Below are 23,605 nucleotides of genomic sequence, written 5' to 3'. Positions count from 1 at the left end.
GTTAACCTAATAGTGCTAAAAAGAAGGTCTTCGATTCTTACCAGTTAGGTGGTTCGGTCAAAGCACTTTGGACTCAAGTGCGGGCCTTTACAGGTCTTAAAACACCTGACAACTACAGATAAAAATTAATTATGGCAGTTAATGCTATCCAGATACGAGCCAACTTGGCTGAATCAAACTTTCACAGTCCTACAAAAGCACAGTTGCAATCGCAGTAAAAGTGCTAGTTCATGTATGCACAGACAATAACATTGTGTCAAAGTAATTTCTCTTCATATGTGCAACATGCGATGTGCAAAACATTGTGTGAAGTGACATATAAATCAGAAATACATCAAAAATGTATTATTGTCTTTTAACTCGGTGCAGAGCCAATGTTGTGTAATGATGAGGCATGCATAATTTAATGCTTTGGAAACACGCAGCACATCCCGCAAATCAGAGCCAGCACGCACGATCCTGCTGCAGTGTGACGGTCGTAAAGATTTAATCAACTGACACTGGCGCTCATACATGCAATCACTTCTGGATAATATTATTGGGGACAATGACCCATCCAGCCCAGTACAGACTTCCATAATCACAAAGAGAATTGTATTTTGATTTGTACAAATTGAAGAATTCAATCAAAAAGTAAGAGAAGCAAACTCACCACAAATATATAAGGGGTTTATTTAGTCTATGTTCTTTGCAAACTAAAGCCCAGGAATTAGATCCAGGCAATTTCCAATACAATAAAAGATACATGGTACTGGTACATTTATTAATTTACATGTATCTAAATATGCTGTATGTAAGGGATTTCATGAAAGTACATGCATGCTTTATTGTAAAATAAATGCTATGGAGTGCAGCCAGGAACTCATGGTGGAGATTAGTGTGATTAAAAAAAGTGTCAGGAAGAGGGTGAGTTTGTTCCTTTTCTGTAATGAACAGAAAAACAGAAACAGCTGGATGAGTATCTGTCTGCAGGTCAGACTTAATCCCCTCCAGCAAGCTAAGACATCGGAATACACTTGTGTGTGTGTGTGTGTGTGTGTGTGCGCGTGCGCCTGCACACCGTGTATAGAAGGCAAAAAAATAGTATAAAGGATTAGTGCTTCAATGTAGCATTGCCATGGGAAAAACTGAATTGTTAGTTCATTCACTCTTGCTAGTATTTTAAGATGCAGTCGGTATAATATAATCAGCAAAAATATGATTACCAAAAAATAATGACAATCATACGGTGGCCTACTGCCTCAAAGAAAATCTGCATTAACAAGTGGACTCACCTGCTTGATGACTTCCAAAGCTGTCAGCTGAATGACAGCTCTGGTTATAGACATGCTTTTATTCTGGTTTTCAGTCACATACTCGTATACTTCCCTGTCAAGTTGTTGGAAGCAGTCGGTTTTGGCACCACAGAAAGATTTTCTCAAGACTCCTTTTGGGCTTACAGCCTCTGACACTGTATTTCATGACTGCATCTGCAAAGAGATATTGGATAAGGTTACTTCACCTTCTCGTTTCTAAATGTAAGCCCTATAATGGACTTGTATTGTAGTGTCTATCATTCACGTAGAAACACATTTTTGCAATGTCAGTTGTTAAATTTAGGATTATTTGATGTCTGTAACCGACGGGACACACTGGGAACATCAGCAGCGCTGCGGAACCTGTTATTTCGGCACCCATGTTAACATGTTTGAGCAGTCACACAGCACCGCGTGAGCAGCGCGACTCAGCTGCGTGTCAACTGTGTCTCTTCCAGAGATTTGAGGTCTCGCCTAGCCGGTTGCGGTTGTGGTTCGCCGCAACAACAAACAGGGAACATCTTTTGACAGCATATTGACATTATATCAGCAACATTAGTACAGTTTCAATGTCTATATCTGTAGAATATGTCACAGACAATGAAAGGGATCTTTGAACAGTATATTGACATCATACCAGCAACATTAGTACAGTTTCAATGTCTGTATCTGTAGAATATGTCACAAATGTGAAAAAAAAGTAAGGATTAATTTTTAAACCAACACTGTCTACTTTGGTTTCAAAATAAAAGCCTGTTTTTTCTGCTGACAGAATTCCTTCATTTGTTAACACAAGGTTTTTATTCTAAAATATTTACAGGACAGTGTTGTAGAAAATGCAGTGACTTGCAGGACTCCATGAATGGATACAGTAGCTGGTTTTAATTGTGGATTATTACTATTATTTACAAATGAGCACCCGCTTCTTAACCTTTTTCTGTCTAAAATAAATATAAATGACATTTAGAATGAAATGAAATCGACGCTCTGAAAGACAAACTCAATGTAGAGAGAACGGGCTGGCAGCAGCAGCGCTGTAGCAGAAACACTGCCAGTGTGGACACCACACACATGAGAGACACATCAGTTCAGCGAAGTAGCCGTCTCACGCTGCTGATGTGTCCTATCCGTCCCGGCCGTAATGCCTCAAATTATCCATCAGCTGTTTGCATCTTCAGAGACAAAAACAGAGTTATCATAAAAAAAATTATGAATGAAAATTACAACTTTCACCTCATTATAGGCAATTATATAATTACAACACATGGACGTGTTGTTAGATATCAATTCTAAACCGTGATTTGTCCTCATCTTTATGAGAGAACCACTTGAATTTCCAAGTCATGCTCTAATCAGTCTTTTTATCTTTTTGAAAGGCCAGTTAAGTGTAAAACAGTGAAGTAAGAGAGCCTGAGAGTGGTCTGTCCGTGTTGATCTGAGGTCACACCAAGTTATTAACCCCTCCGCTTGAATCACTCTGTCACGGGTAAACAGCCAGGAGTAAATAATAGCGCTCTGCTTGCCCTCTTCTCACCTCTGACCAATCGACATCTCCTTGGACAAACATCCAGCTGCTTCTTTTTTCCTAACATCACACATAGGTATTGTTCTAAAATAATACACACAGTCATGAAGTTGGACCATGGAAGTCCCATGGGTTGTTTGTCTACAGGGCGTGCATCCATAAATTGCATCCTTTCTATTACAGTTCCTGTCCCTACAGCATAAGACATCCTAACCTAGGGCTCTCTGGAGACACCTTCAAAAAGTGATTTATCATGAAATATGGATACAGCTAAAACAGTAAATCAAAGTTATGATGGGCGTTGTTTAATAGATCTTGAAGGAGATGGGAGACTGATGTCATGCTCCCACTTAGAACCACTAACCTGATAACACATTTAATGAATATCAAAGTATTCAATGTCGCTGGAAAATATTGTAATGTTCAAGTTGTATCATCGTCACTCATCACCATCAGCTCATGATATTTGCAAGGGCACATAGCATTACCATTAATTATGCTAGTTAGTTAGTTGCTATATTTATCCAAAGCCCCTTACAATATCACCATAATTTAACTATTTTAACCATTTTTTTAAAAACAAATTTATTTATAAGGACCTTTCTAACACAAAGGGACAAACACATAAAAAAAAGTATTTGAATGTTTGTACCTGATGCCACCTTTTTCTGCTAAGATTTCTAGCAGTGTACTAAATCCAGAAGTCAGATGTCTTTCATATAAAGCTCCAAGCTTTCAGTCAAGGATTTGGATGATCCGACCACATTTTGTAGTGTAGTGAGAGGTTGTGGCAGCTGTGGCTCAGAGGTAGAGCGGGATGTCCACTAATTGGATGATTGGCAGTTCGATCCCTCTCCAGTCCGCATGTCGAAGTGTCCTTGGGCAAGATCTGTCCTTGGGCAACCCCAAAATTGCTCCCGAAGGCTGTGCCAAGTGTGAGTGTGTGTGAATGAGCATTTCAATTAGATCCTGATGGGCAGGTCGGCACCTTGCATTGCAGCCTCTTCCATCAGTGTATGAATGTGTGTGTGAACGGGTGAATGTTAACATGTCGTGTAAAGCGCTTAGGAGTGGCCGAAAGGTGCTATATAAATGCGGGTCCATTTACCATTTGGTTGCATTTTTCTAGTTGTTGCTTTAGTCTTTCCCTCTAGATGGTGCTATTCGTCTCACATCTACCTGCTAAATTTTACATGCCGCTATGTGGCATCTGAGCCAAAAGCTTAACCGTCAGGAGTAGCTGTGGGTAAAGTGGGAGTGGAATTACCATAGCCTTCATAAAGTCTGTGTTCTGGCTGTCATGTCCTCTTCTTTCTGGCAGAAGTGTCATTCGCAAACAGGCAGAGGAGCTTTAACTCTGCTGAGGCTCCGTTGGCTTTCATCAGAGAAGTTGATATTCCTCTACGAATCCGAATTCAGAAGGTTTTGTGTGTATGCATGTGTGTTTTGCTTTGTGTGTGTGCTGGTGGTGGTGGGGGGGTCTCAGGCCTCCACCATATTTTATATCAAACATTGATTCATATCCAAGCATACATAATAGATGTTTTGACTCTCTGACAGTTAAGAATCTATATTTTGTAAGATAAATTAAGAATGGAAACGCTGGAATGAAAGACCAGAAAGACATTTTTCCAAATAATGGAAGAATGATAAATCCAGTTATGAACACATGAGCGATATCAGAAATGAAACCGTGATAACCGATGTCTCTAGCTTGAAAACAAACTGGGAGATCCTGCACACGTTTTATTGTTTGTGATCAAAACAGTCAGACATGGGCGGCTGGTTAGCTCAGTCGGTAGAGCGAGCGCCCATGTATTGCCAAGGCTGTGTCCTAGCAGCGGTGGACCGGGGTTCGAATCCGGGCTGTGGTCCTTTCCGCATGTCATTCCTCTCTCTCCCCCTTTCCAACACTCTATCCACTGTCTTATCAATAAAATGCTTGAAAAATCTCTCCAAAAAAATAACTTTAAAAAAAAAAAAAAAACAGTCAGACATAAATACAACTCACAACAGAGAGAAGTAGCTGTAATATGAGACTTATTGATTCTCCATATTGACCTTAAAGCCAAGCCTGAAGTGATGGATGTTTGACAGGAAAACGTGGATAAAGAAAAGGAGTGGCAGAGAAGATCCCATCCCTTCCGGCCAAGATCAAGATCCAGATCCATGGCCATATTCCATTTGATTTCATTGTACTTTGACGTTTACTAAATGGAGCACTGACAGGAGAGAGTGAGAAAGGAAGTGAGAGGGGAGGGTGCTACCGTGACTGCGCAGTGCAAATGCAATGCAGTTGCTATATAACTGATAAACGGAGCCATCTCAATTGTGCTCACTGAAGCAGCGCGAGGAAAACTGGATCATAACCAGATGATCTGGCTCCGTTACAAATGATCCACCCTCATTTAGAGCTGCAGAGGGCCGGCCAAAATGTCTCCTTAGCTTGTGAACAGTGTCTCACATCTTTCCTCTTTCCTTCCAATTATTATGTTAATTGATGCATGGACTGCTTAATACTTCAGACATGCTGTGAAAACACTGATGCCCAGTGTTCTATGGTAAGAATAACAATTTAAATATAATCAGTGGAGACAGTCTGCGCTCTGCCTGAGTGGGATCTCGATCATTTCTTGTCTAGTCTTGTGCGGTCCCATAAACAGTCCATGATTTCCTCCCATAGGATCACATGAGCTCAGGTCATGCAGTAGGAGTAAAGCCTGTGTCAGGTCATGCAGTAGGAGTAAAGCCTGTGTCAGGTCATGCAGTAGGAGTAAAGCCTGTGAGCTCACTAACATTAAAGCAGTAATTTGGTTGATTTTTATGTGTAGTAAACATAAACATGTAACCCTCTGAGACCCACAATAGACCAGTTTTTGTCTTTTTTAGGGGGATACAGAGGGCTTAGGGTGAGATAGCAGGTCACTATATCGATGTTACATACAGTAGAAGTGGTGTACATCATCTGAAAGCTGCAAACCTGAAGATTAATTTGAGATGCAGCTCAGAACTGTGTGTCAAGTTTGTTTTAGTCATAAATCAGAAATAAACATGAATGAATGAATTATTTAAAAATAATTGCAAAAGTGTATAAGTGTTTGGAACATTATATAATAGAAGTATATGATGGTCATTTCCATGCTCTATTATGTCTCATAAGTTGTTGCAGCAATTTTTGGGTTGATACCATTTGTTACACCTATTTGGTGCTAAATGTAACCATTTTTTACCTTTCGAGAATTGATAAAAAATTATCAATAATCCCCCAAAAATACCAGATTAAGACATCAAGACCTTGAGGGACACCTTAGAAAAAGCCATGCTGTGATTTGGTTTCAAAAACGTTTGACATTTGGAGCACTTCTGCTCTGGAAACTGCTCAGAAACCCCTCCTTGCCAATATGGTAGCATGACAGGGTTGGTAGTAAGGGATTCCTTAAGTTTTCTAGTTTCATATGATATCTGTAGCTTCACTTTAGCCCTAAAACTGAACCTGCTAGAGCCTCTGAAAGACCGTAAAGTCAGTCTCGGGTCTCAGAGGGTTGAGCGAATGTTAAATTTTCTTTCATTTCAAAAAGATTTTTTTTCTTAATATAAAATGTTCCTTTTATATTATTATTACAGACATGGACCTGCTTAGCGCTGACACAGTCAGTCTTAAAATAATTAGTAAATTGTCAGAAAATTGATCCCAAACTATTTATATAATTTTAGTTTATGAATCACATCAGTTACTTTTCAATTTAAATGTTCCCCTGGTTCCAGCAAACATGATGATTAGATTATTTTCTTTGTCATGTATAGTAGTAAACTGAATATCGTTGGGTTTTGGACTGGTTGTAGGATAAAAACAGGCAGTTTAAAGATATTACCTATTTTCTGAGATTTTATAGACAAAATTCTTGATCAATAAATCGATAAAATAAAATTAAATACAATAATCTATCAGCCCTAGATGTACTTACACACATGCCCTCTCTCTTATAAACACACACACACACACACACACACACACACACACACACACTGAGGATGTGGATCTTTTCTTGGGCCCAATTTAATATCTTCCCTTGCACTTTTGTCATTATCCGTGCATTTTGTCATGTGTCTTTTCGTCATTTTGATTACACTCTCATTTTCTTACTCCAGGTCAGGTCATTGCTTCTAAAATCAGTTCTCTTTATTAGACTGTCCAAAACAGTGAGGTTGTCGCAGAGAGCTTTTCACTGTCTGCTTGACAAATCATGGCTTATATCTTAATCAGCACCCTGCTGCTGAAAAAGTTTTCAGCTTTGCCATTTGCAAATGAGTCTCCAGAAGCTAACAATGGATGGAGTAATGAATAGATTCATTGTTTGATTGATTGTTTGGACAGTTATATCAAATTAAATAAGTCCAGTTATATAACTAGGCAATGTTGAAATCTACTAAATATTCCACAGGACAGATAAGAGTACAGTCTTTGCACTAAAAAGGCCACAGCTGCTGCCCCACATGTCTCTTGTCAGCACTCAGAAGGTTAGGCATATTGAAATTGTGACCCTCTTCTCTAAAAGTGTCTGTGCATGTTGGCCTTTTTTTTACAATAGAATAGCAATCGTAGATCACAGAACCTGATAGGCTCCCAGCGTTGATGTTAGAATTCATTGTGTTTTGTAACGAGAGCAGTGAGACATGTACAGTAATTGTTTGGGATTTCAGTGGATGGAGTTGTTGGCCACCACCCAAGTGAAACCCTTCTATGTTGTACAGAGTGGAGGACATTTGTATTCCCTCCTGCTCACTTTATTTAAAGATGTGAATACCTGTCGTCAGCAATCATGAATAACAGTGAAATAAAGGAAACAAATGTGCGAACCATTCATCCCCAGAGCTGGAGAGGCAAAATATTATGCCTTTGTTTTTCTTCCTCCACATTTCACATGTATTGCACAATGTGAGAGTGAAGTCACAGTAATGCTTTGGAGGATGTGCGCTGCTTTCACAGCAGTGCTCATACCTTTTAAAGGTATTCTCATTTATAGTCAATGAATTATGAGTCATGACGAAGACATCTTGTTCTGGCATTTGTAGGCATATAAGGCTTTGATCTTTGAAAGAGTGTAAATGGTGTGTCTTTATAATCTTGTGCCATATAATTTCATATTGTGTCATTGCTTTATATGCCGTTAAATCAGAGAAGTGTACCATAGAGGGCAGTAATTTAGGAGAAGGATTAAAAGACTGTAGATAAAGCAACACATTTCTTTCATAGCGTACGGGTAAAAACATCACTAAATATATATAATTGCCACATGCTGCGAAATTTTCCAAAACTGTGCTGGAAATTCCAAATTGATCATTTTGTAAGGTAAGACAATCAAGGAAGTCGCTCAGAAGGACAGTGAAGTCCTCTTGTGTGTGATAAGTCAGAATCTCTTTCATTCATGTGATCTTTCTAAAAAGTATATTAGTTTATAATATGCATGTGCATGGGGCGCAGTAATGGAATCAATACTTTGTATTTCATGCAGACCCTTTTAAACAAAAACGCTTTGATCTGCACAGATATCAATCTTGAATGTCAGCTTGTAAAATCTGTCGGAGTAATTAGAGCAGTTGAGGTTCGGCAATTCAAACTGTGTTAATGGTTTAGATGAAGTTATGCCACATTTCCACTCCATGGTATTGCACGGCTCTACTCACCTCGACTCCCTCTTTTTTTGGTTTTCCATTAGCACGAGTTGTTGGTAGTACACGACACCTGGTTCTTTTTTTTTGTACCACCTCGGTCGAGGATCAAGCGAACTGAGCCGATACTAGAAGGTGGAGTTAAAACACTGCAGACCACTGATTGGTCAGAAAGAATCATCACTAGCGATTAAATAGCCAAGCTACTGTCAATAGTGAACGCAATAGCCCACAAAACTACACCATACAATTGACGATGAAAGGATTCAGCTTCAATCTTCACGAGTGGCGTTGAAGATCATGTCAAGGCAGTTTCATGTGGTGTTGCTACGGCGATGCAATGAAAAACAAAATAGAGAAAAGGACATGGTACCAAAAGTGAGTTGAGTTGAGTCAGAAATGAGGCACTAGGTTATACAAAGTAAGAAGATTGTATGCTGGTAATTTAAAACAAAAAAAAAATGCCAAAAAAGTAGGACATTCCCCACACTGCCCACATTTTTTAGGGATTGCTGTTGGCAATCATGACTTTGGCTGCTTACCTTTGGGTTTTATGTGACTAGCAGTGATGAGAATATTGAGGTAGTCTGGAAAATTGCTAATTTTCTTGTTCCATTTCCTCTTTCCAACATGTGCTGTTTGACCTCTCTGAACTCTGTGATCACCTTAACAGGTAAGTGTCTTTTTCAGTTATCTACCTGTTTATCCATTCATTCATATCTTTGTCTACGGAGGTAGTTCAGTTCAGTTCTTCTTTATTGTCCCTCGAGGGCAAATTTGGAGGGCAAAAACACAACATACAAGAGGACATGGGACATTAATCACAACAGTTACAGCAAACAAGCAAGTAAAAAAAGATGAATCTGTCCGTTAAAAGTGTCAAACCATCGAGTGCTGCTGAGCAGTGCAGTCTATGAAGAATTTATCCATTTGTTTATTATTTAGAAAACTGTTATTGTATCATGCATGAGTAAAAAGATTCACATAAAACAGAGCTAGTGGCTGGTAACTGTTTTTTATCGACATTTTTATAGAAAAGTTTAATTCCTGAATGCTTATTTTTCTTCACAAGCATGCACAGCCACTGTGTGTTGTTTGTGAGCCATCATTATGACCAGACACTCAAAGCACTGAAGAGACATGCTTTCCAAGTACACAGTTTCTTCAATCTAAATTCTTCTCTCAGAGATGTTGATTCGACGGGCTGGAAGCAACTCATACACTTCACCAATTTCCACTGGGATTGTCTCATTTTCTGCAAAAACTTCTGCCTTCAGAATAATTTGAAAGATGCTGTAATCACACAACATTTCTACACATGGGGGACATAACCAATATGACCCAAATGCTTTTGAATTCCTGCAGCAGGCAGCATTTTGGGTTATTTTCTTGAGAAGTTTAGTTTAGTTTTTGAAGAATTATTTAGGGAGAATCGAGAAATGTAGTAGCCTCTACATTTAAAGCCCAATATCTTCAAGAGTCAAAGCCCCATTTTTTTCAAGAGAGCTTGAGGGCTCAGCCTCACAGCTGAGCTCATCATTTTCCTGCTATCCTAGGAGATGCAAAGGGTTTTCTTTTGATATTCTTTATTTAGCTACACATAAAATACAAAATATAGAGGGACAAAAAGTCACTATTAACATGGGGAATTTTACAAAAAAAACGTGTTCTCGCCTATCGTGAGGTTCTTTTCCTCATTCTTTTTTCCTTTTTCCTGAGGGGAGATTTTGAAGAAAACATTATTTTTACAACATTCATGACATGAATGTGTCCCATCAATAATCCTAACAACACCAAGGACATCTTAATGATGTTTTGGCATGTGTTGAAACAATGATGGCACCACTTCATTATGAGAAATCTCAGCACATCTCTCATGATAATGCGTAAACACTTTACTCAGTCCAGTGCTTTTTAGCATTTGGAAAGCATTTCTTCAGTTCCTACTAATTGCAGTCATTTCCTCCTCCACTTAAGATACTTCAAAACTCCATAAACATCTCATCCCTAATTCTAACAGTCCTTCACTTTAAGCTGTAAACAGTCATGAGGACTTGGTTAAACTTTAAAGACAAGACTCTCCACACATAGTGATTGACTTCCACCGGCAGGTGTTTTAGTGTTGCAGTCAGATGGGATTACGTAGTACTTAAGGAACTGTCTTAAAAGAATGCTACACTGCTTTTATTTTGAATGTTTTGAATATTGCCTCTGTTTTGAAGGCTAAATTTGAACAAATACAACCACTGGCCAAGACAAACCCATTTGTCTTCTTACAGTGAGGTTCCCACTTATTCAAACTGTTCCACCCAAAACACTCAATTTCTGCAATTTAGGCTTCTTTCTGCATTCAAGATACAAGCTAATACGGCACCCAGGTAGCTCACCTGGTAGAGCGGGCGCCAATGTACTAAGGCTGAGTCCTTACCGCAGCAGCCCGGGTTTGAATCCGACACCTTTGAAAATGGACATGACACAAAATTTAGCGTAACTCTGTAGCGTTATTTAGCATTCTTCTCTACAAGCTGGCATGACATGGTTGGTAACAATGGATTCCTTAGTTTTTCTAGTTTCAAACCAGTTTCTTCACTAGCTAGCTTTAAAACTGAGCCCATTATAACCTCCGAAAGATTGATTGCGTTAATGAGTTAAAGAAATTAGTGGCGTTAAAACAAATTTGCGTTAACATATTATTATCTTATTAACTTTGACAGCCCTAATAATATACTATTTATCCGTGTTCTAACTTCTTGTTATAACATGATCACTTATTGTTATAACATCAAAGGATTCACGTTATAACATGGTCACTTATATTATTATAATCCTAAACATTTCACGTTGTAACGTGATAACGCATATTTTGTTATAATGTGAAACTCATGTTTGAATGAGGAAACATGTGCTTAGAAAGGATAAATTGAGGAATATGGCTCATTTACACAATTTGATTAAATTCTACTTCATGCTTGGGTTGAGACATGGCAAAATGCTGCTGTTCTTGAGTGCGGTGGATGATAATGTGATAAGTATGCCTAAACTAGGAAGGATTTTGAAATGCATGGGGCTGTACAGAATGAAGAATGAGCCCAATACTACCTACAGAGAGTCCGACTTATTCTTCCTTTTTCAAAAAATATCTTGTTATAACATGAAAATATCTTGTTATAATGTCAAAAAATTTATTGTTATACCAATAAGCTTTTCACATTATAACATGATACTGATCCGTTTTTCTTTTTCTGGCATGGCAGTAATACACTTCCATAAGTATCCATTGAAAATGCGCATTGAAGAGCTAGAAATTGTGAGTAACAAGACATATTAAGAATGAAATAAGGGCCAAGGTTAGTCAGGTTTTGGTATGGCAAATTAATCAGATTTATTCAGAACTCTGGATTTTAATAACATGGTATATGCTAATGTAGAGAAAAAAGGGGGAAAACATATGGTTTCAGGTAAGAAAACTCACTCTGGTACAGCTTGTTTACGGCTGGTTTAATTCAAAGTGCAGCAGTCAGGCTTTAAGATCAATACTTTGCTTTTTGATAAGCACATGGCGGGCCATGTATGTAGAGTTTCAATATCATGCTTGGTACTTGGTCTTAGCTGCCTAGGAGGCACACTAATGGTTTTAGATAGAAATAAAGCTTGTCATTATGATTTTAAGGGAAAGAGAAAGTGATTCACTAATGTACAGTACTTTACATGTATGTAGAGCATGTAGCTGGGTCCTCTTTGATGTTTCTCTGTGGCTGATTTAATGCTACATATTGCATCTTGTGCTGACATATAGAGGTACACACATCCAGGTACTTAAAAATTATAATACTTTGTGTTTTTGCAGTAGACACAAGCCGTTTTCTCATATGCACTCCGGACTGGAAATACTCTGTTTGGTTTAGGCGAGGAGTGGGTAGAGCGTGCAGGAGGCACGACATGACGCAAATTATACCGTGGCCATGTAGCCGATTGGTAATTTGGTCATAAACAACTGAGTCTCTCGCCGTTCCTTGAAGTTGTCTGACAATTTCAGCATCAGCCCTTATACTGACATATCTCGTTGTCTATCCAGTTAGTCATTTTTGTTGGCGTCCTCTTGTAAATGACCTTTCTGCTTCACCCTCGAATGTTTGTATTGTTCTGGTTTGGCGCCAGCCGCATGATGGAAACGTCATCAGTACGCCTACTCGCTCGCTGTGAATTCTCCAGATAATGACCGGCTCTATTCAAACATGGGCTCAATCAAGACTTTGTACTAGGGAGCTGGCAGGGTGAAGTCTGTTTAATGGCCGCTCCGAAGGATTCGGACATTTGCGTCCTCACATACAGCTCCTCCGAGTGATAAGTTCAGGGTTGCGGTGCATTTGTGAAAGGGACTATATAGTCATAGACATAATAGTTACATAGGCCATCAGTAATGAGCCTGAGTTATTACTATTTCTTGGGGTAAGGGTGTCATAGTTATTCATATTTCAAATGTAATAGCAAAATATGAGATGAGTGTGGACTAGTAATAGGCCTTCATCTTGCTCAGAAGTACAGTATGTTACCCTTGCATGTGTTAGTGTTCAATCCAGGGGGCTAATTTGAATTAGGCTGATTAGCAAACACATTAATATCTGTTAATATAGGTGCAGTTTAAACATCAGGATATTAAAGGATATAAATAACTGGGATTATTTTTGATATTTAAGCAGTGAATGCAAGCAAGACATTTCAACATCTGAAGTAGTTACATTTTGTCTGAATATGCATGTAATTGACTCAGATCATGTGGCTGAATGAATACATTTTATTGCAATACACTGTAGTTACTTTTTTCTTATAACATTATTATAAAGGTTTCTTCCTCCAGGGTTTGGATTAGGTCAGCGTTTGGATGGCAGTCTCAAAAGATGCACCAATCACTGTTCTGTTAAACATAAGCATTAGAAGACAGGCAGTTTTGGACCAACTGAAACAGATGAATTATAGTCAGTGTGTTGACAGTGTTTCCTCTCATACACATAATACATAACCGGGAGTCATCTGATATTCCACTCATGAAGGATCATTTCATAGTCAATGCTGTGAATTGGCGAGTCAAAGTTGTGAGATTGTCATGAATCCCATTTGGTTACTTATTGTTTAGACACTCCATCACTATCCTTACAGGGATTTTGAATAGCTTATCCTGCCTCCATTATATCCAGTGGATATCAATCTCCCATGCTGGCGCCAAGTCTAAAGTAAAGAAATATACAGCCTGCCAGAGCCTATCAGACTATAGATTCAATCGAAGGGGGCACTGAATAGTATCCCTGTAGATTTTAGGCTGCTATTTCTTTTTCGTACGGAGGGGGTCCCAGAGGGGTGGCGTATATTGAGTTTGTTTTGAAAGCGATGCTTCCATTAGATGGTAGTCAGTCATCTGGTTCAGTGCTAACGCTGGCAGAATACCTGATTCAGCATCACTCTCTGGGCGAGTGTGATGGAGCACTGCACCACTCAAAAAGGACTTGAACATCAAATCATCCAAAACTGAGAATTAATTATTATGAATGCATGCATTTAACACTGCAGGATTTAATCCCATATGTATGCGTGTTAACAAAATAATTATTAGGTCATCAGTTTATCTTTAATGTGGTATTAGTGCTATTAGGTTGCCTTTCTTTTCAGGCTTTTAAAGCGGCAGTAGGCAGAATGTTTTTGACGTAATTGGGCAAAAATTCCATAATAACCTTTCAGCATATTGTAATTCAAGTGTTGTGAGAGAAAACTAGACTTCTGCACCTCGTCACGGCTCTGTTTTCAGGCTTTAAAAACTCTAGCCCGTGACGGGAGACTTTAGCCAATCACAGGTCATTTCAGAGAGAGAGCGTTCCTATTGGCTGTTTATTTAACAGAGGCAGCTGTAAATACAAACTCCGATCAAACGGTCAAACTAGGCAGCGCTGGGCAAACTTTCTCATTTTCCAGCTAAACAGTACACTACAAGATCTCTCTGAAAACATTTGAGGCGAGAAATAGGCATCACAGTAACAGAATATTGATTCATATTTGATCAGCGCTGCCTAGTTTATCTGTTTTTTTCTACCCACTGCAGCTTTAAGTTACAAAGTAGATCATTTAGTAACATTTGATGTGCTTCAATCTACAGTATCTGCATTTACCTTTGTTAGGAGGTGCCTAACTAGCACCTCCTCTCCACTAGTCTGTGCTGCAGAAGAGGAATAAGGTCTCAAGTGGGTTCCAGCCGTCTGTCTCTATTTGATATAGTAATCAGTGTGCATGATGTGCTGTTTGAGCCAGCAAATAAACACATTAATAAACATTATGCCACAATAACATATTCAAAGGTGTTTATTGCTTTGAGCCAGGTTTTAATTAAAATAATTTTTTTGTCAGTGTTTTGCATCCATTATTAAGAATTTCTGACCTTTTTTGCCCACTGACAGCCAGTCGCTCCCCTGCTGAACTGGTGCATTATAAAAACAGATTAAACCACGGTCTTTGTGTTGTTGATTTGCATCGTATATATAATGGATTAGTAAAAGCGAATGGAGTCCTCGTGGTCTGTTGTGGCCCATCTGAGCAAGCTGGCCATTCAGCCAGAGCACTCCCTTTGCAAAGTCAGTTCAGTTAATGCCAAATGCAAGCGTATTCAATGCAGTCCTTGTAACTTCAATAGATTTTATGTAACCCAGATGCAAAATGTGCCTCTACATCCACAAAAGATATCAAAACACATTATGAGACTGAAGTGTATTTTATTGAAGCAAACAAGTGAATGGATGAATGAATTATTAATGAATGCAGATCCAGACAGTGATGACCACCCAGCGTGAAAGTACTGAAGGTGCAAACACGCATGTCAGCTACGAGTCAAGGTCAAGGTCTGCGCCATAATTCACAAGAGCTACCTTCACAACCTTCTCCCTTAATTCCTCTCTTTAAAAAAAAAGGCAACGCTGTAAATTTGGCATGCTCTGAGTCAGCACGAAAGCAAAGCCATGAAACAAAAATGACTCCTCTTCACACCACAACCTTTTCCACAAGCTCTACGCTGCCCTGAGATTTGTCTTCTATCAGATGTCTGTAATAGGTGCAATAACATAAAAAGATGAACAATATAAATTTCAATTATGAACCTTTCAGAGTTTCACACAAGCTGCGCAGTGAACCAGACACCATTGTACCATACAGCACAAGGCATGTTGTCTTGTAAACAATGGACAAATCATCCGTCTATCTATAGAATCTTATCTATCTGCCTGTCTGTCTATTTTGTCTGCAGTCAATGCCATAGTGCCACATCTTGTTGTGATGACAAAGAGAATATGGACGCAATCTCTGGGCAATTGGCAGTGACTCACATATCTTCATTTATAAGCAGTTCAGATAGTTTCCTTTTTCAGTTATCATTATTGTTATTACTGCATCCGCTTTAACTTAAGGGGTAAAGAAGACTTTAATTGATTGCTAACCCCAGGTGGTCCACCTGTTATAATAATGTATTTTGTGAATAGACTTGGGATTGGGAAATATAGACATACTTGTTACATTATGGTAACTGCAGTAAAAGTATACAGTGGATATTAAGTGAAAAATGTGAATGTTTACAAGCAAGGTATGATATTCATTGATGTGAAACTACAACATCAGATATTTGCAATACATTTTGGCTTGTTTATGCCATTGACAGTGTAATGTTAAATAAAGTAAAACACAGGTTTGTTTTTTGGATTTCGTGCCAAACAGCTACCAACTTTGCTTACGTTAGCTGTAAGCTAACTAGCAATGGGCACACTATGTGTGAGTGAGTGTAGATGCGCGGAAACATATTTTCAGCAAGTGGCCTGCATTGGCACCCGATTCGACTGTTATCGCTTGCTATAAGCTTCACAGATGTGGGTTATTAGGGGCCTGCTATGACTACTATGTTGTAACAGTGAAAATTAAACTTAAAAGCAACACGTTCTTACATGTAAAACTGCATGAACCGTAACGTTTTGAACACAAACAAAACAGCTTTTTTAGGTTTAGGCAATAAAACTACAAATTATTTAGGTTTAGGCAACAAAAACACTTGGTTAGGTTTAGTGAAAAAGTTTGCTTTTTTGCTGAAAATGAGTGTTTCAAAAGTGAAAGTGAAACTTAACACGTGTGAACTCAAAGACAACTACATGTTGTTGGTTTCACGTGGGATGCAAACCCAAGTCTCCTGGATGAAAACCCTGTGTGCACAATGTAATTGGCTGGCTCTGAATATTTGTATGTACGCGACAGGTTGTGTTTAATATAAGATTTTTTTTAATTATGAAAAACTGACAGATTTTATGTAGTACATTTGGTATAGTTAAATCTGAAACTTTTAATATGCAGCACTGCAGCATAGTGTCTCTAAAGCAATGTTGGTCAGCATCATTGCAACAACCGACCACTACACTGGCCGCTATAAGCTACACGCAAAGCACGAAGCAGTACTAACAAATGCAAACTCTATTACATTGTTTTATACAAACAATTTCATTGCAGGGTAATCCGTACTTGGTGTATATTTGAAGCTCCATTACCAGCCTGGTACAAACCATACCACAGTAAGCGTAAAAATTGCGTCGGCACCGCGAATCACATCCATTTCATAAGCAGAGTTTCAGAGCATTTGTAATGCCAGTGGTGCTTTACAGCCTTGATGTTACATGCACAAAATTAATTAATTATTTTTTTCAATGAACTGTAATGCAAAAGAGGATATAGGTGGGTTATCTGAGTAGACACTGATAATTACCGGTTATTTTCTATGAGAATATCAGTTTACCCTGATTCCTGCTGTGACCACCTTTTTGCCCAATCTATAATTAAACTCAAACTTTAAAAGCAAAGTGCTTTGCAAACGACCCAAGGGTGAGGCTGTCTTTTTGTTGCACTTTAAGTGGGCATTTATTAATACATGGCTGTGTTTTCACAGTTTTCAAAACACATTTTTATGAAAGTCTTTTAACTTCAAGGCGCACTTCCTCCTAAAAGGCTCAGGGATAAAGAAAGGCCCCATGCTTATTGTATGAGAGAGACTTCTTGTTTAATTAGAGAACTTGCCTTTATTTATTTACAAGGCTTTCAAGGGAGCATTTTCTGCAGTACATGATTTCCGCTGGAAGAGATCTGTAATTAAAAATATGTATCACACCTCATTCTGTAAAATTATAAAAAGCAGTTGAGGGCCCCCACTAACTACAACTTTGGTTAAGACACTTCAAATGCATGCTTGCGTGCTTTAGCGCCTGTGGCAGAGAGGATAGACTTAAAGCTTACAAGTCTGTATTGCTCCTCATCTACCTGGGTCTTCAGGACATTTCCGTTGTGAAATGATCTTGATCTAATTGCTAGTCACGGTGGGGGATTCCTTTTTGTTCACCTAAAATAAGATGAGCTGAAAAAAGGTCGAATCTTACAAGTTATTGGCGCGCTTTCTCACCCTGTTAGAAGACAGACAAAGGAAGTGGATCAAATTGTAAGGAAGGTGAGTCAGAGGCTCACATACTGTGATTGATGAATGTTAAAGGTCGAGCTTGCTCCTACTTCTTTTCCCTGACATGGTTTTTAGAAAATTCTGCAGGAAAAACTTGAAGCCGCTGTTGAAGAAAAGCCTCAAAATCCCCTTTTATATCTCCTCTTAGGCTGCTTGGGAGATTCTATCCTTCTTGCCATTTGAGATGGCTAGACATGACAATTACAAATATGGAAAAAGGACTCTATAACCAAAGCCTTGCAGAATAAAGTAGCAAATATAGTAGTATATGAAAATCTCAGTGCCTTAGCTAACGTTATCCAACAGAGAAAAAAAGACAGTTGTTTGGATATCAATAGAGAATAGAGAGATGTTTGCTAAAATTACCAACATATGGTCTCAAACTAGCTTGTGTCTATTCCTGAGTACTGTCTTATGATGATGATGCACTTTAAAACCTTTAAACAAAAAAATACCTTCCATTTTTTGCATGCATGGGGCATACCTTCTTACACATACAGGCCATCCCATTGCAGCCTTTCTCTTATTGTTTTTGCATATAAGTCCATTATTCATTTGACTTTGAAGTCATTGACCATTCTGCAGTGGCTGTTTTGCTTTAAACATGGACGAATAATAAATACTGTTTGAGTATGAGTAAGTTATTTGAGGTGAGACAGTTGCTAGCCCTTTGTGTGGCCCTGAGGTAAACATTGTGTACATCACGTCAAGTTTGGTGCTTAGGTACATACATCTTTACAGTCATTTGCGTCGCTGTGTAGCAGTTATCTGTGCACTGAAATATGATGGCTTGTTTCATTGGGCGATAGTGGAAAATAACCACAGACAACTATTCGATCAGCCTTTGAAAGCGTCTTATATAGCGTCTCATATAATTTGATCTTTCTATAAATGGACCTTTTTTGTCACTACTCATTGAATTTAAACATTATATAAATATAGCTTTTATTTTCTTATGTTTTCTGTGTGCTTTGCATTGGCGGTTATTTGACATAGTACATTTTTAGGGGTGTCACGATTTGATTTGACTTTCTATTTTAAGGTCACAATTCAATTAGATTTTTGATTTAAACATGCCATTGTTAGACTACGGAGCCTTGAGTCGTAAAGATCAACAGATCATTGGTTTTATGCCCTGACAACTGTCATTTACACTTTCAAATTCTTCTTTCAAAAGAGAACTGACCACCTTTTTTATTTAGAAAGTGTTTCAAAACTTAGGCAGAGTCTGTGTGCGCTGAGAGACGGCACTCGGCGGCCCGCTAGCATATTGCTACCAAAATCAGCTGCTCTGATTCAACAATGTTGAGCTGAAAAAACGTGCATGTAGGCTGAAATTCAACCGTGGTGTTGTTCTGTCGGGAGACGCAGTGACTTAATGTTAAACCAAGTAAGACAAAAAGACCTATGATGAGTAAGGAATAGGCATATGCTGGAAGTGCGCTGAGTATTGTAGTGACAGGGACGGCCCACATTTCCCATCATGCCTGCCTGGTCCTGAGTGCTGGACTGAGCATTTTAAGTTTGCTGTTTTAATGTTCCAAAATACAAATGTTACTTCTGTTAGTGTTTGTCGGTAATTGTGATTTTGGTGCGCGTTTATAGTTTTAACCATTCGTGAGGTGGCTGTTACATTTCTTGAGTACAGCTGTATATTTACTTAAGACATGTTAGTAGGCTGGGGCAGAGAGAAGAAAAAAATAATTGATGATCCTGCTTTTGATTTCAGTGGTCGAGACCGGAAGCTAATTTCGATCGATTACTGATTGTGATACCCCTATGCATTTTAGTGTAAGGACTTATCTACTGCTAAATTATTCTCCCCAAGCCCAATGTTTTGATCTGAGACTTCTACGTACATATTGTCTTCAAACTTATTTTAAGATTTTATCCTAAAGCTGTCGCTGGGGAAGTCGCAAACAGAGTGTGACATTTTTTAATGACTGTTAAAGTAACCTAAAGATATGTTTTTTAAACAAGTCTCCTGCTAAGTCAAAACCACTCAGTTTCTATAAAGTATCTCAAAATAATGTGCTTTGAAAAATGAATCTGGATTAAGCACTGCTTGTACGTTTCTTCTTCTCTTCTTTGAGATCAAGCATTTTTTTAATTCTTGTTTATTTATCTTCAGAATCTCTACTCCCTTCAGTACCTCTATCATCTTACCTGCACCGCACAGGGAGTGTATCACACTAGTTTCTCTTATCAAACATTAATGTTGTTCAGTCAACAGAGTCTCACAAGTCTTGTTTATTCTTGGTCCAAACGTCATTGTTTCATATTTCAAGGCAAACTGTCCAATCGTGTCTGTATGGGGGAAGTATAATTCTGACATATAATAGGATTTTGTGATCATTTTTTCTTTCATCATTTTCAATCCATGATTGAGATTACTTCCAGACTGTTAGTTGGCATCCAGCTACAATCACAGGTATGCATATTTGCTACCTCTATCGCCACTACCAAATAACAACTTTTGCCGCAAACACCATGAATGACAGTTCATTACAAATACATTTTTACAGCAGTCGACAACAGGAGCATATTGTACATATGCAGGATATTTCATATCAACATGCCCTGTCATCGGGGAAAGGCTCTTCTTTAGAGGTTTGTAATGCATAACGCACTCACACTGGCAGAACCTCTGTGGGAGTGTGGGTTCAACAAACTGATGTAGGAATAACACACCAATCATAAGTGGCTAATGAGAAAGTTCCACACAGATGCCATGTCCAAATGGAATCTGTGCTCATCCAAAAACAGGCCTCCGGAAATTTGCTTATTTGCTTAAACTTAGCTTATTTACAAGTAACAAAGCCCCTTTACAACTGTAAATAAAAACAGCAAAACCTGGTGAGCATAAGGGAAGACATGAAAGCAAAGCAAGGAATATCAAAGTGAAACAATAAAGGGAGGCATGGAAATAAGGAGTGTTCCCTGGCTAATGCATACAAATAAATAGATATTAAAGGTGCTCAATATGGAATTCAGAGCATATCTATTGCCGCCACACGGCTCTCAACATCTTTACATTGCAAATTGTTGTTTGCTGCTATATTAATACTCTGAATCCCATATATAGAACCTTTAAAATAAAGATATTTTCTATCATGTCAGTTAAAGGACCAATATGTAATATATTTACTGTAATAATAAATTCTAAAATGACCATGATACGTCATCAGAGATTAAGGAAACATGCTAAATTGAAATACTGTCTTCTCCAGCAACAATGCCACAGCCAGTACGTTCTATGTTCTTCTACTAAATTTCCATTCCGGTCCGGACCGTCTGTTTTCATTTTGGATCCGTGTGATCCCGTCCACTGCCCATTACGACACCCCGTTGCCACATATGAAACAAATTGGCATACAAACAGCCTTCTGCAGCTAGCAAACACACTGAATCAACAGAGATAACATAACATTAGATTCTACCCGACCTGAAAAGCCATCTCTCTGTGGTCCGTGTGCAGCCGGGTTATCAAGGCAGCGAGTATTTGAGACACGCTGCCGGTGAAATGATTCCGACTAATGCTGCTAGCCAGAGGCTGGCCGTGTCTAGAAGGTAACCCTCAAATTGCGAAAGCGTGCGCTAACTGCTATCAGTCACACTGGAGGAGCGGACGGGCCGCGGCTCCAATGTTTTGAATTTGGACATGCCTTTACCCATTTGAAACGCTAGCTGTCAGTTCTACATATTGTTCCTTTAATGCACAGCATGTATAATGAGCTAGTCTGGACTAATCAGTTTGAGACTGCTGCTGCTGCTGTGTAGAATTTGAATGAATGATCAGAGCTTGCATATTAAAACCTTATATTAATCCACTCAAGTTATATAGCTATGCCTATACAGAGCTCTTTGTGTATATAAAATTTCTATACATCGCCCATGATGTTCCCTACATTACCTACTCAATGATTCAACGATTCCTTGATCCCAGAAATTCCATCTAAACTATAATTCACAGAACAAAGTAAAACTCCATGTTTCATTCTTAATGAAACACTCTGGGCTCAGTTACTGGCCCTTGCCTCAGCAATACATCATGTTAACTGGAGAATGAAGGAAGAATAATGGTTATGCCTGTTGCTGCCACAAATCTGGGGATTCATCAGTGAAAGCCAAGATGAATAGGTTGCCTCACCTGACTTCAAATTTCATTGTGATGGAGATACTTTTATCCACTGGCCTTCTTTTAAAATGAGAGCTGCTTTGTATTTTTAACTCATCCCTGCGAGCCATGTGCAACCTAACAACCCTGTTACTTACATAAAGTTCTTAAAGTGTGTCAGGAAATATGCAGAAAATCTATTCACGTCCACACTTGAGCTAAGCAGGTGCTTAACTCAGATATTTGACAGAGCTCTCCGATATCAGTTGTTCATGTCCTATGGTAATCTTTTTTGTTTATTTGGCTTAGCAGTGGGGGTTTTAGAGGGGATTTCTAAAGACACCTTTGATCCTCAGGATCCGTAGTGGTTTTCATCTACCCAACATGAATATTGGCCTCTGCTTGAAACTGCATGAACGTGTGCTTTGCATATTTATTTGTTCAAATATTTGGTTGCATTTTGTCAAATTAAATTCAATAGATTTCAGTGTCACCTTCTTACTGCATATATGTGACTATTATTTAGTTGCTGAGAAATGCTTTTGTAATGTATTGTTAAGTCTCTATTCAGTTAAAGCTGCAGTGGGTAGAAATTAAGTAAATATGATTTAAAAAAGTTAGTTTTATAAAATAGTCATTTGACAGTAGTGCATGAAACAGGTAATCTGAAACAAATCATCTGCCTCTTTGTCCTCCGTTGTCCTCCGATGTTCCTAATGGCATCTGCAAGATTTCACAGACCGGAGGAAAACAACCAATCAGAGCCGAGCTGGAGCCTGCCGTCTATATGAGCAGCTGTCAATCACTCGCGAACTTGATCAAACGGTCAAACTAGGCAGCGCTGATCAAATATTAATCTTTATTCTGTTACTGTAACACCTATTTCTCACTTCAAATGTCAGAAACATCTTGTAGTGTACTGTTTAGCTGTAAAAATGAGAGTTTGTGACCCGGCAGCCATGTTGAAATAAGTTGAGGAAATACCAAGCACCGCCCACCAGCCAGAGCACAGCCAATAGGAACGCTCTCTCTCTCTGAAATGACCTGTGATTGGCCTGTGATTCTGCAAAGGTGCAGAAGTCTAGTTATCTCTCACTTGAATTCTCACTTGAATTACAATATTCTGAAAGGTTATTATGGGATTTTTGCCCAATGATGCCAAAAACATTCTGCCTACTGCAGGTTTAAGCATCAACTATCAGCCCACTGGTAGTGTTAGACTATTTCACAGTAAATGCATCCATTTGCCCATTTACCACTGATTTACCTAAGCAAGGGTTCATTAGTGATAACCCAATGTAGTTTGACATCTGTTGAGTACAATTCAGCATCATAATTGATGTCATTAGGGGCCCTACCAGTAGACAGGTCTTGGCCCTATTAACATCCAAATAAATTATTTTAAATTTAAACACTGATGATACAGTTGGTGTAACACCTCTAAAAAAGTATTTACAAAAGCACGCACATCCCGGCAATAA

The 23,605-nt window shown here is 38.7% G+C and overlaps 1 protein-coding gene across 12 annotated transcripts in view; it reads left to right on the top strand.

The window, feature by feature from the left end:
• ctnna2 (catenin (cadherin-associated protein), alpha 2) overlaps positions 1-23,605 on the top strand; it is a 382,091-nt gene that overhangs the window by 145,797 nt on the left and 212,689 nt on the right. The window contains exon 8 of one of the 12 annotated variants that reach the window (XM_074630003.1): positions 9,164-9,379. The exons of the other annotated variants lie outside the window; for them this stretch is intronic. Coding sequence (XP_074486104.1) covers positions 9,164-9,364 — 201 coding nt within the window. The 3' untranslated portion in view covers positions 9,365-9,379. Of the gene's footprint in view, positions 1-9,163; positions 9,380-23,605 lie in introns of those variants that run through there. 12 annotated transcript variants of the gene reach the window in all.

This window comes from Sebastes fasciatus, chromosome 3 (genome assembly GCF_043250625.1).
Source record: "Sebastes fasciatus isolate fSebFas1 chromosome 3, fSebFas1.pri, whole genome shotgun sequence".
In the NCBI taxonomy this organism is placed as follows: Eukaryota; Metazoa; Chordata; class Actinopteri; order Perciformes; family Sebastidae; genus Sebastes; species Sebastes fasciatus.
The sequence above is the reverse complement of the archived record's forward strand: the minus strand, read 5'-3'. Positions and strand labels throughout refer to the sequence as shown.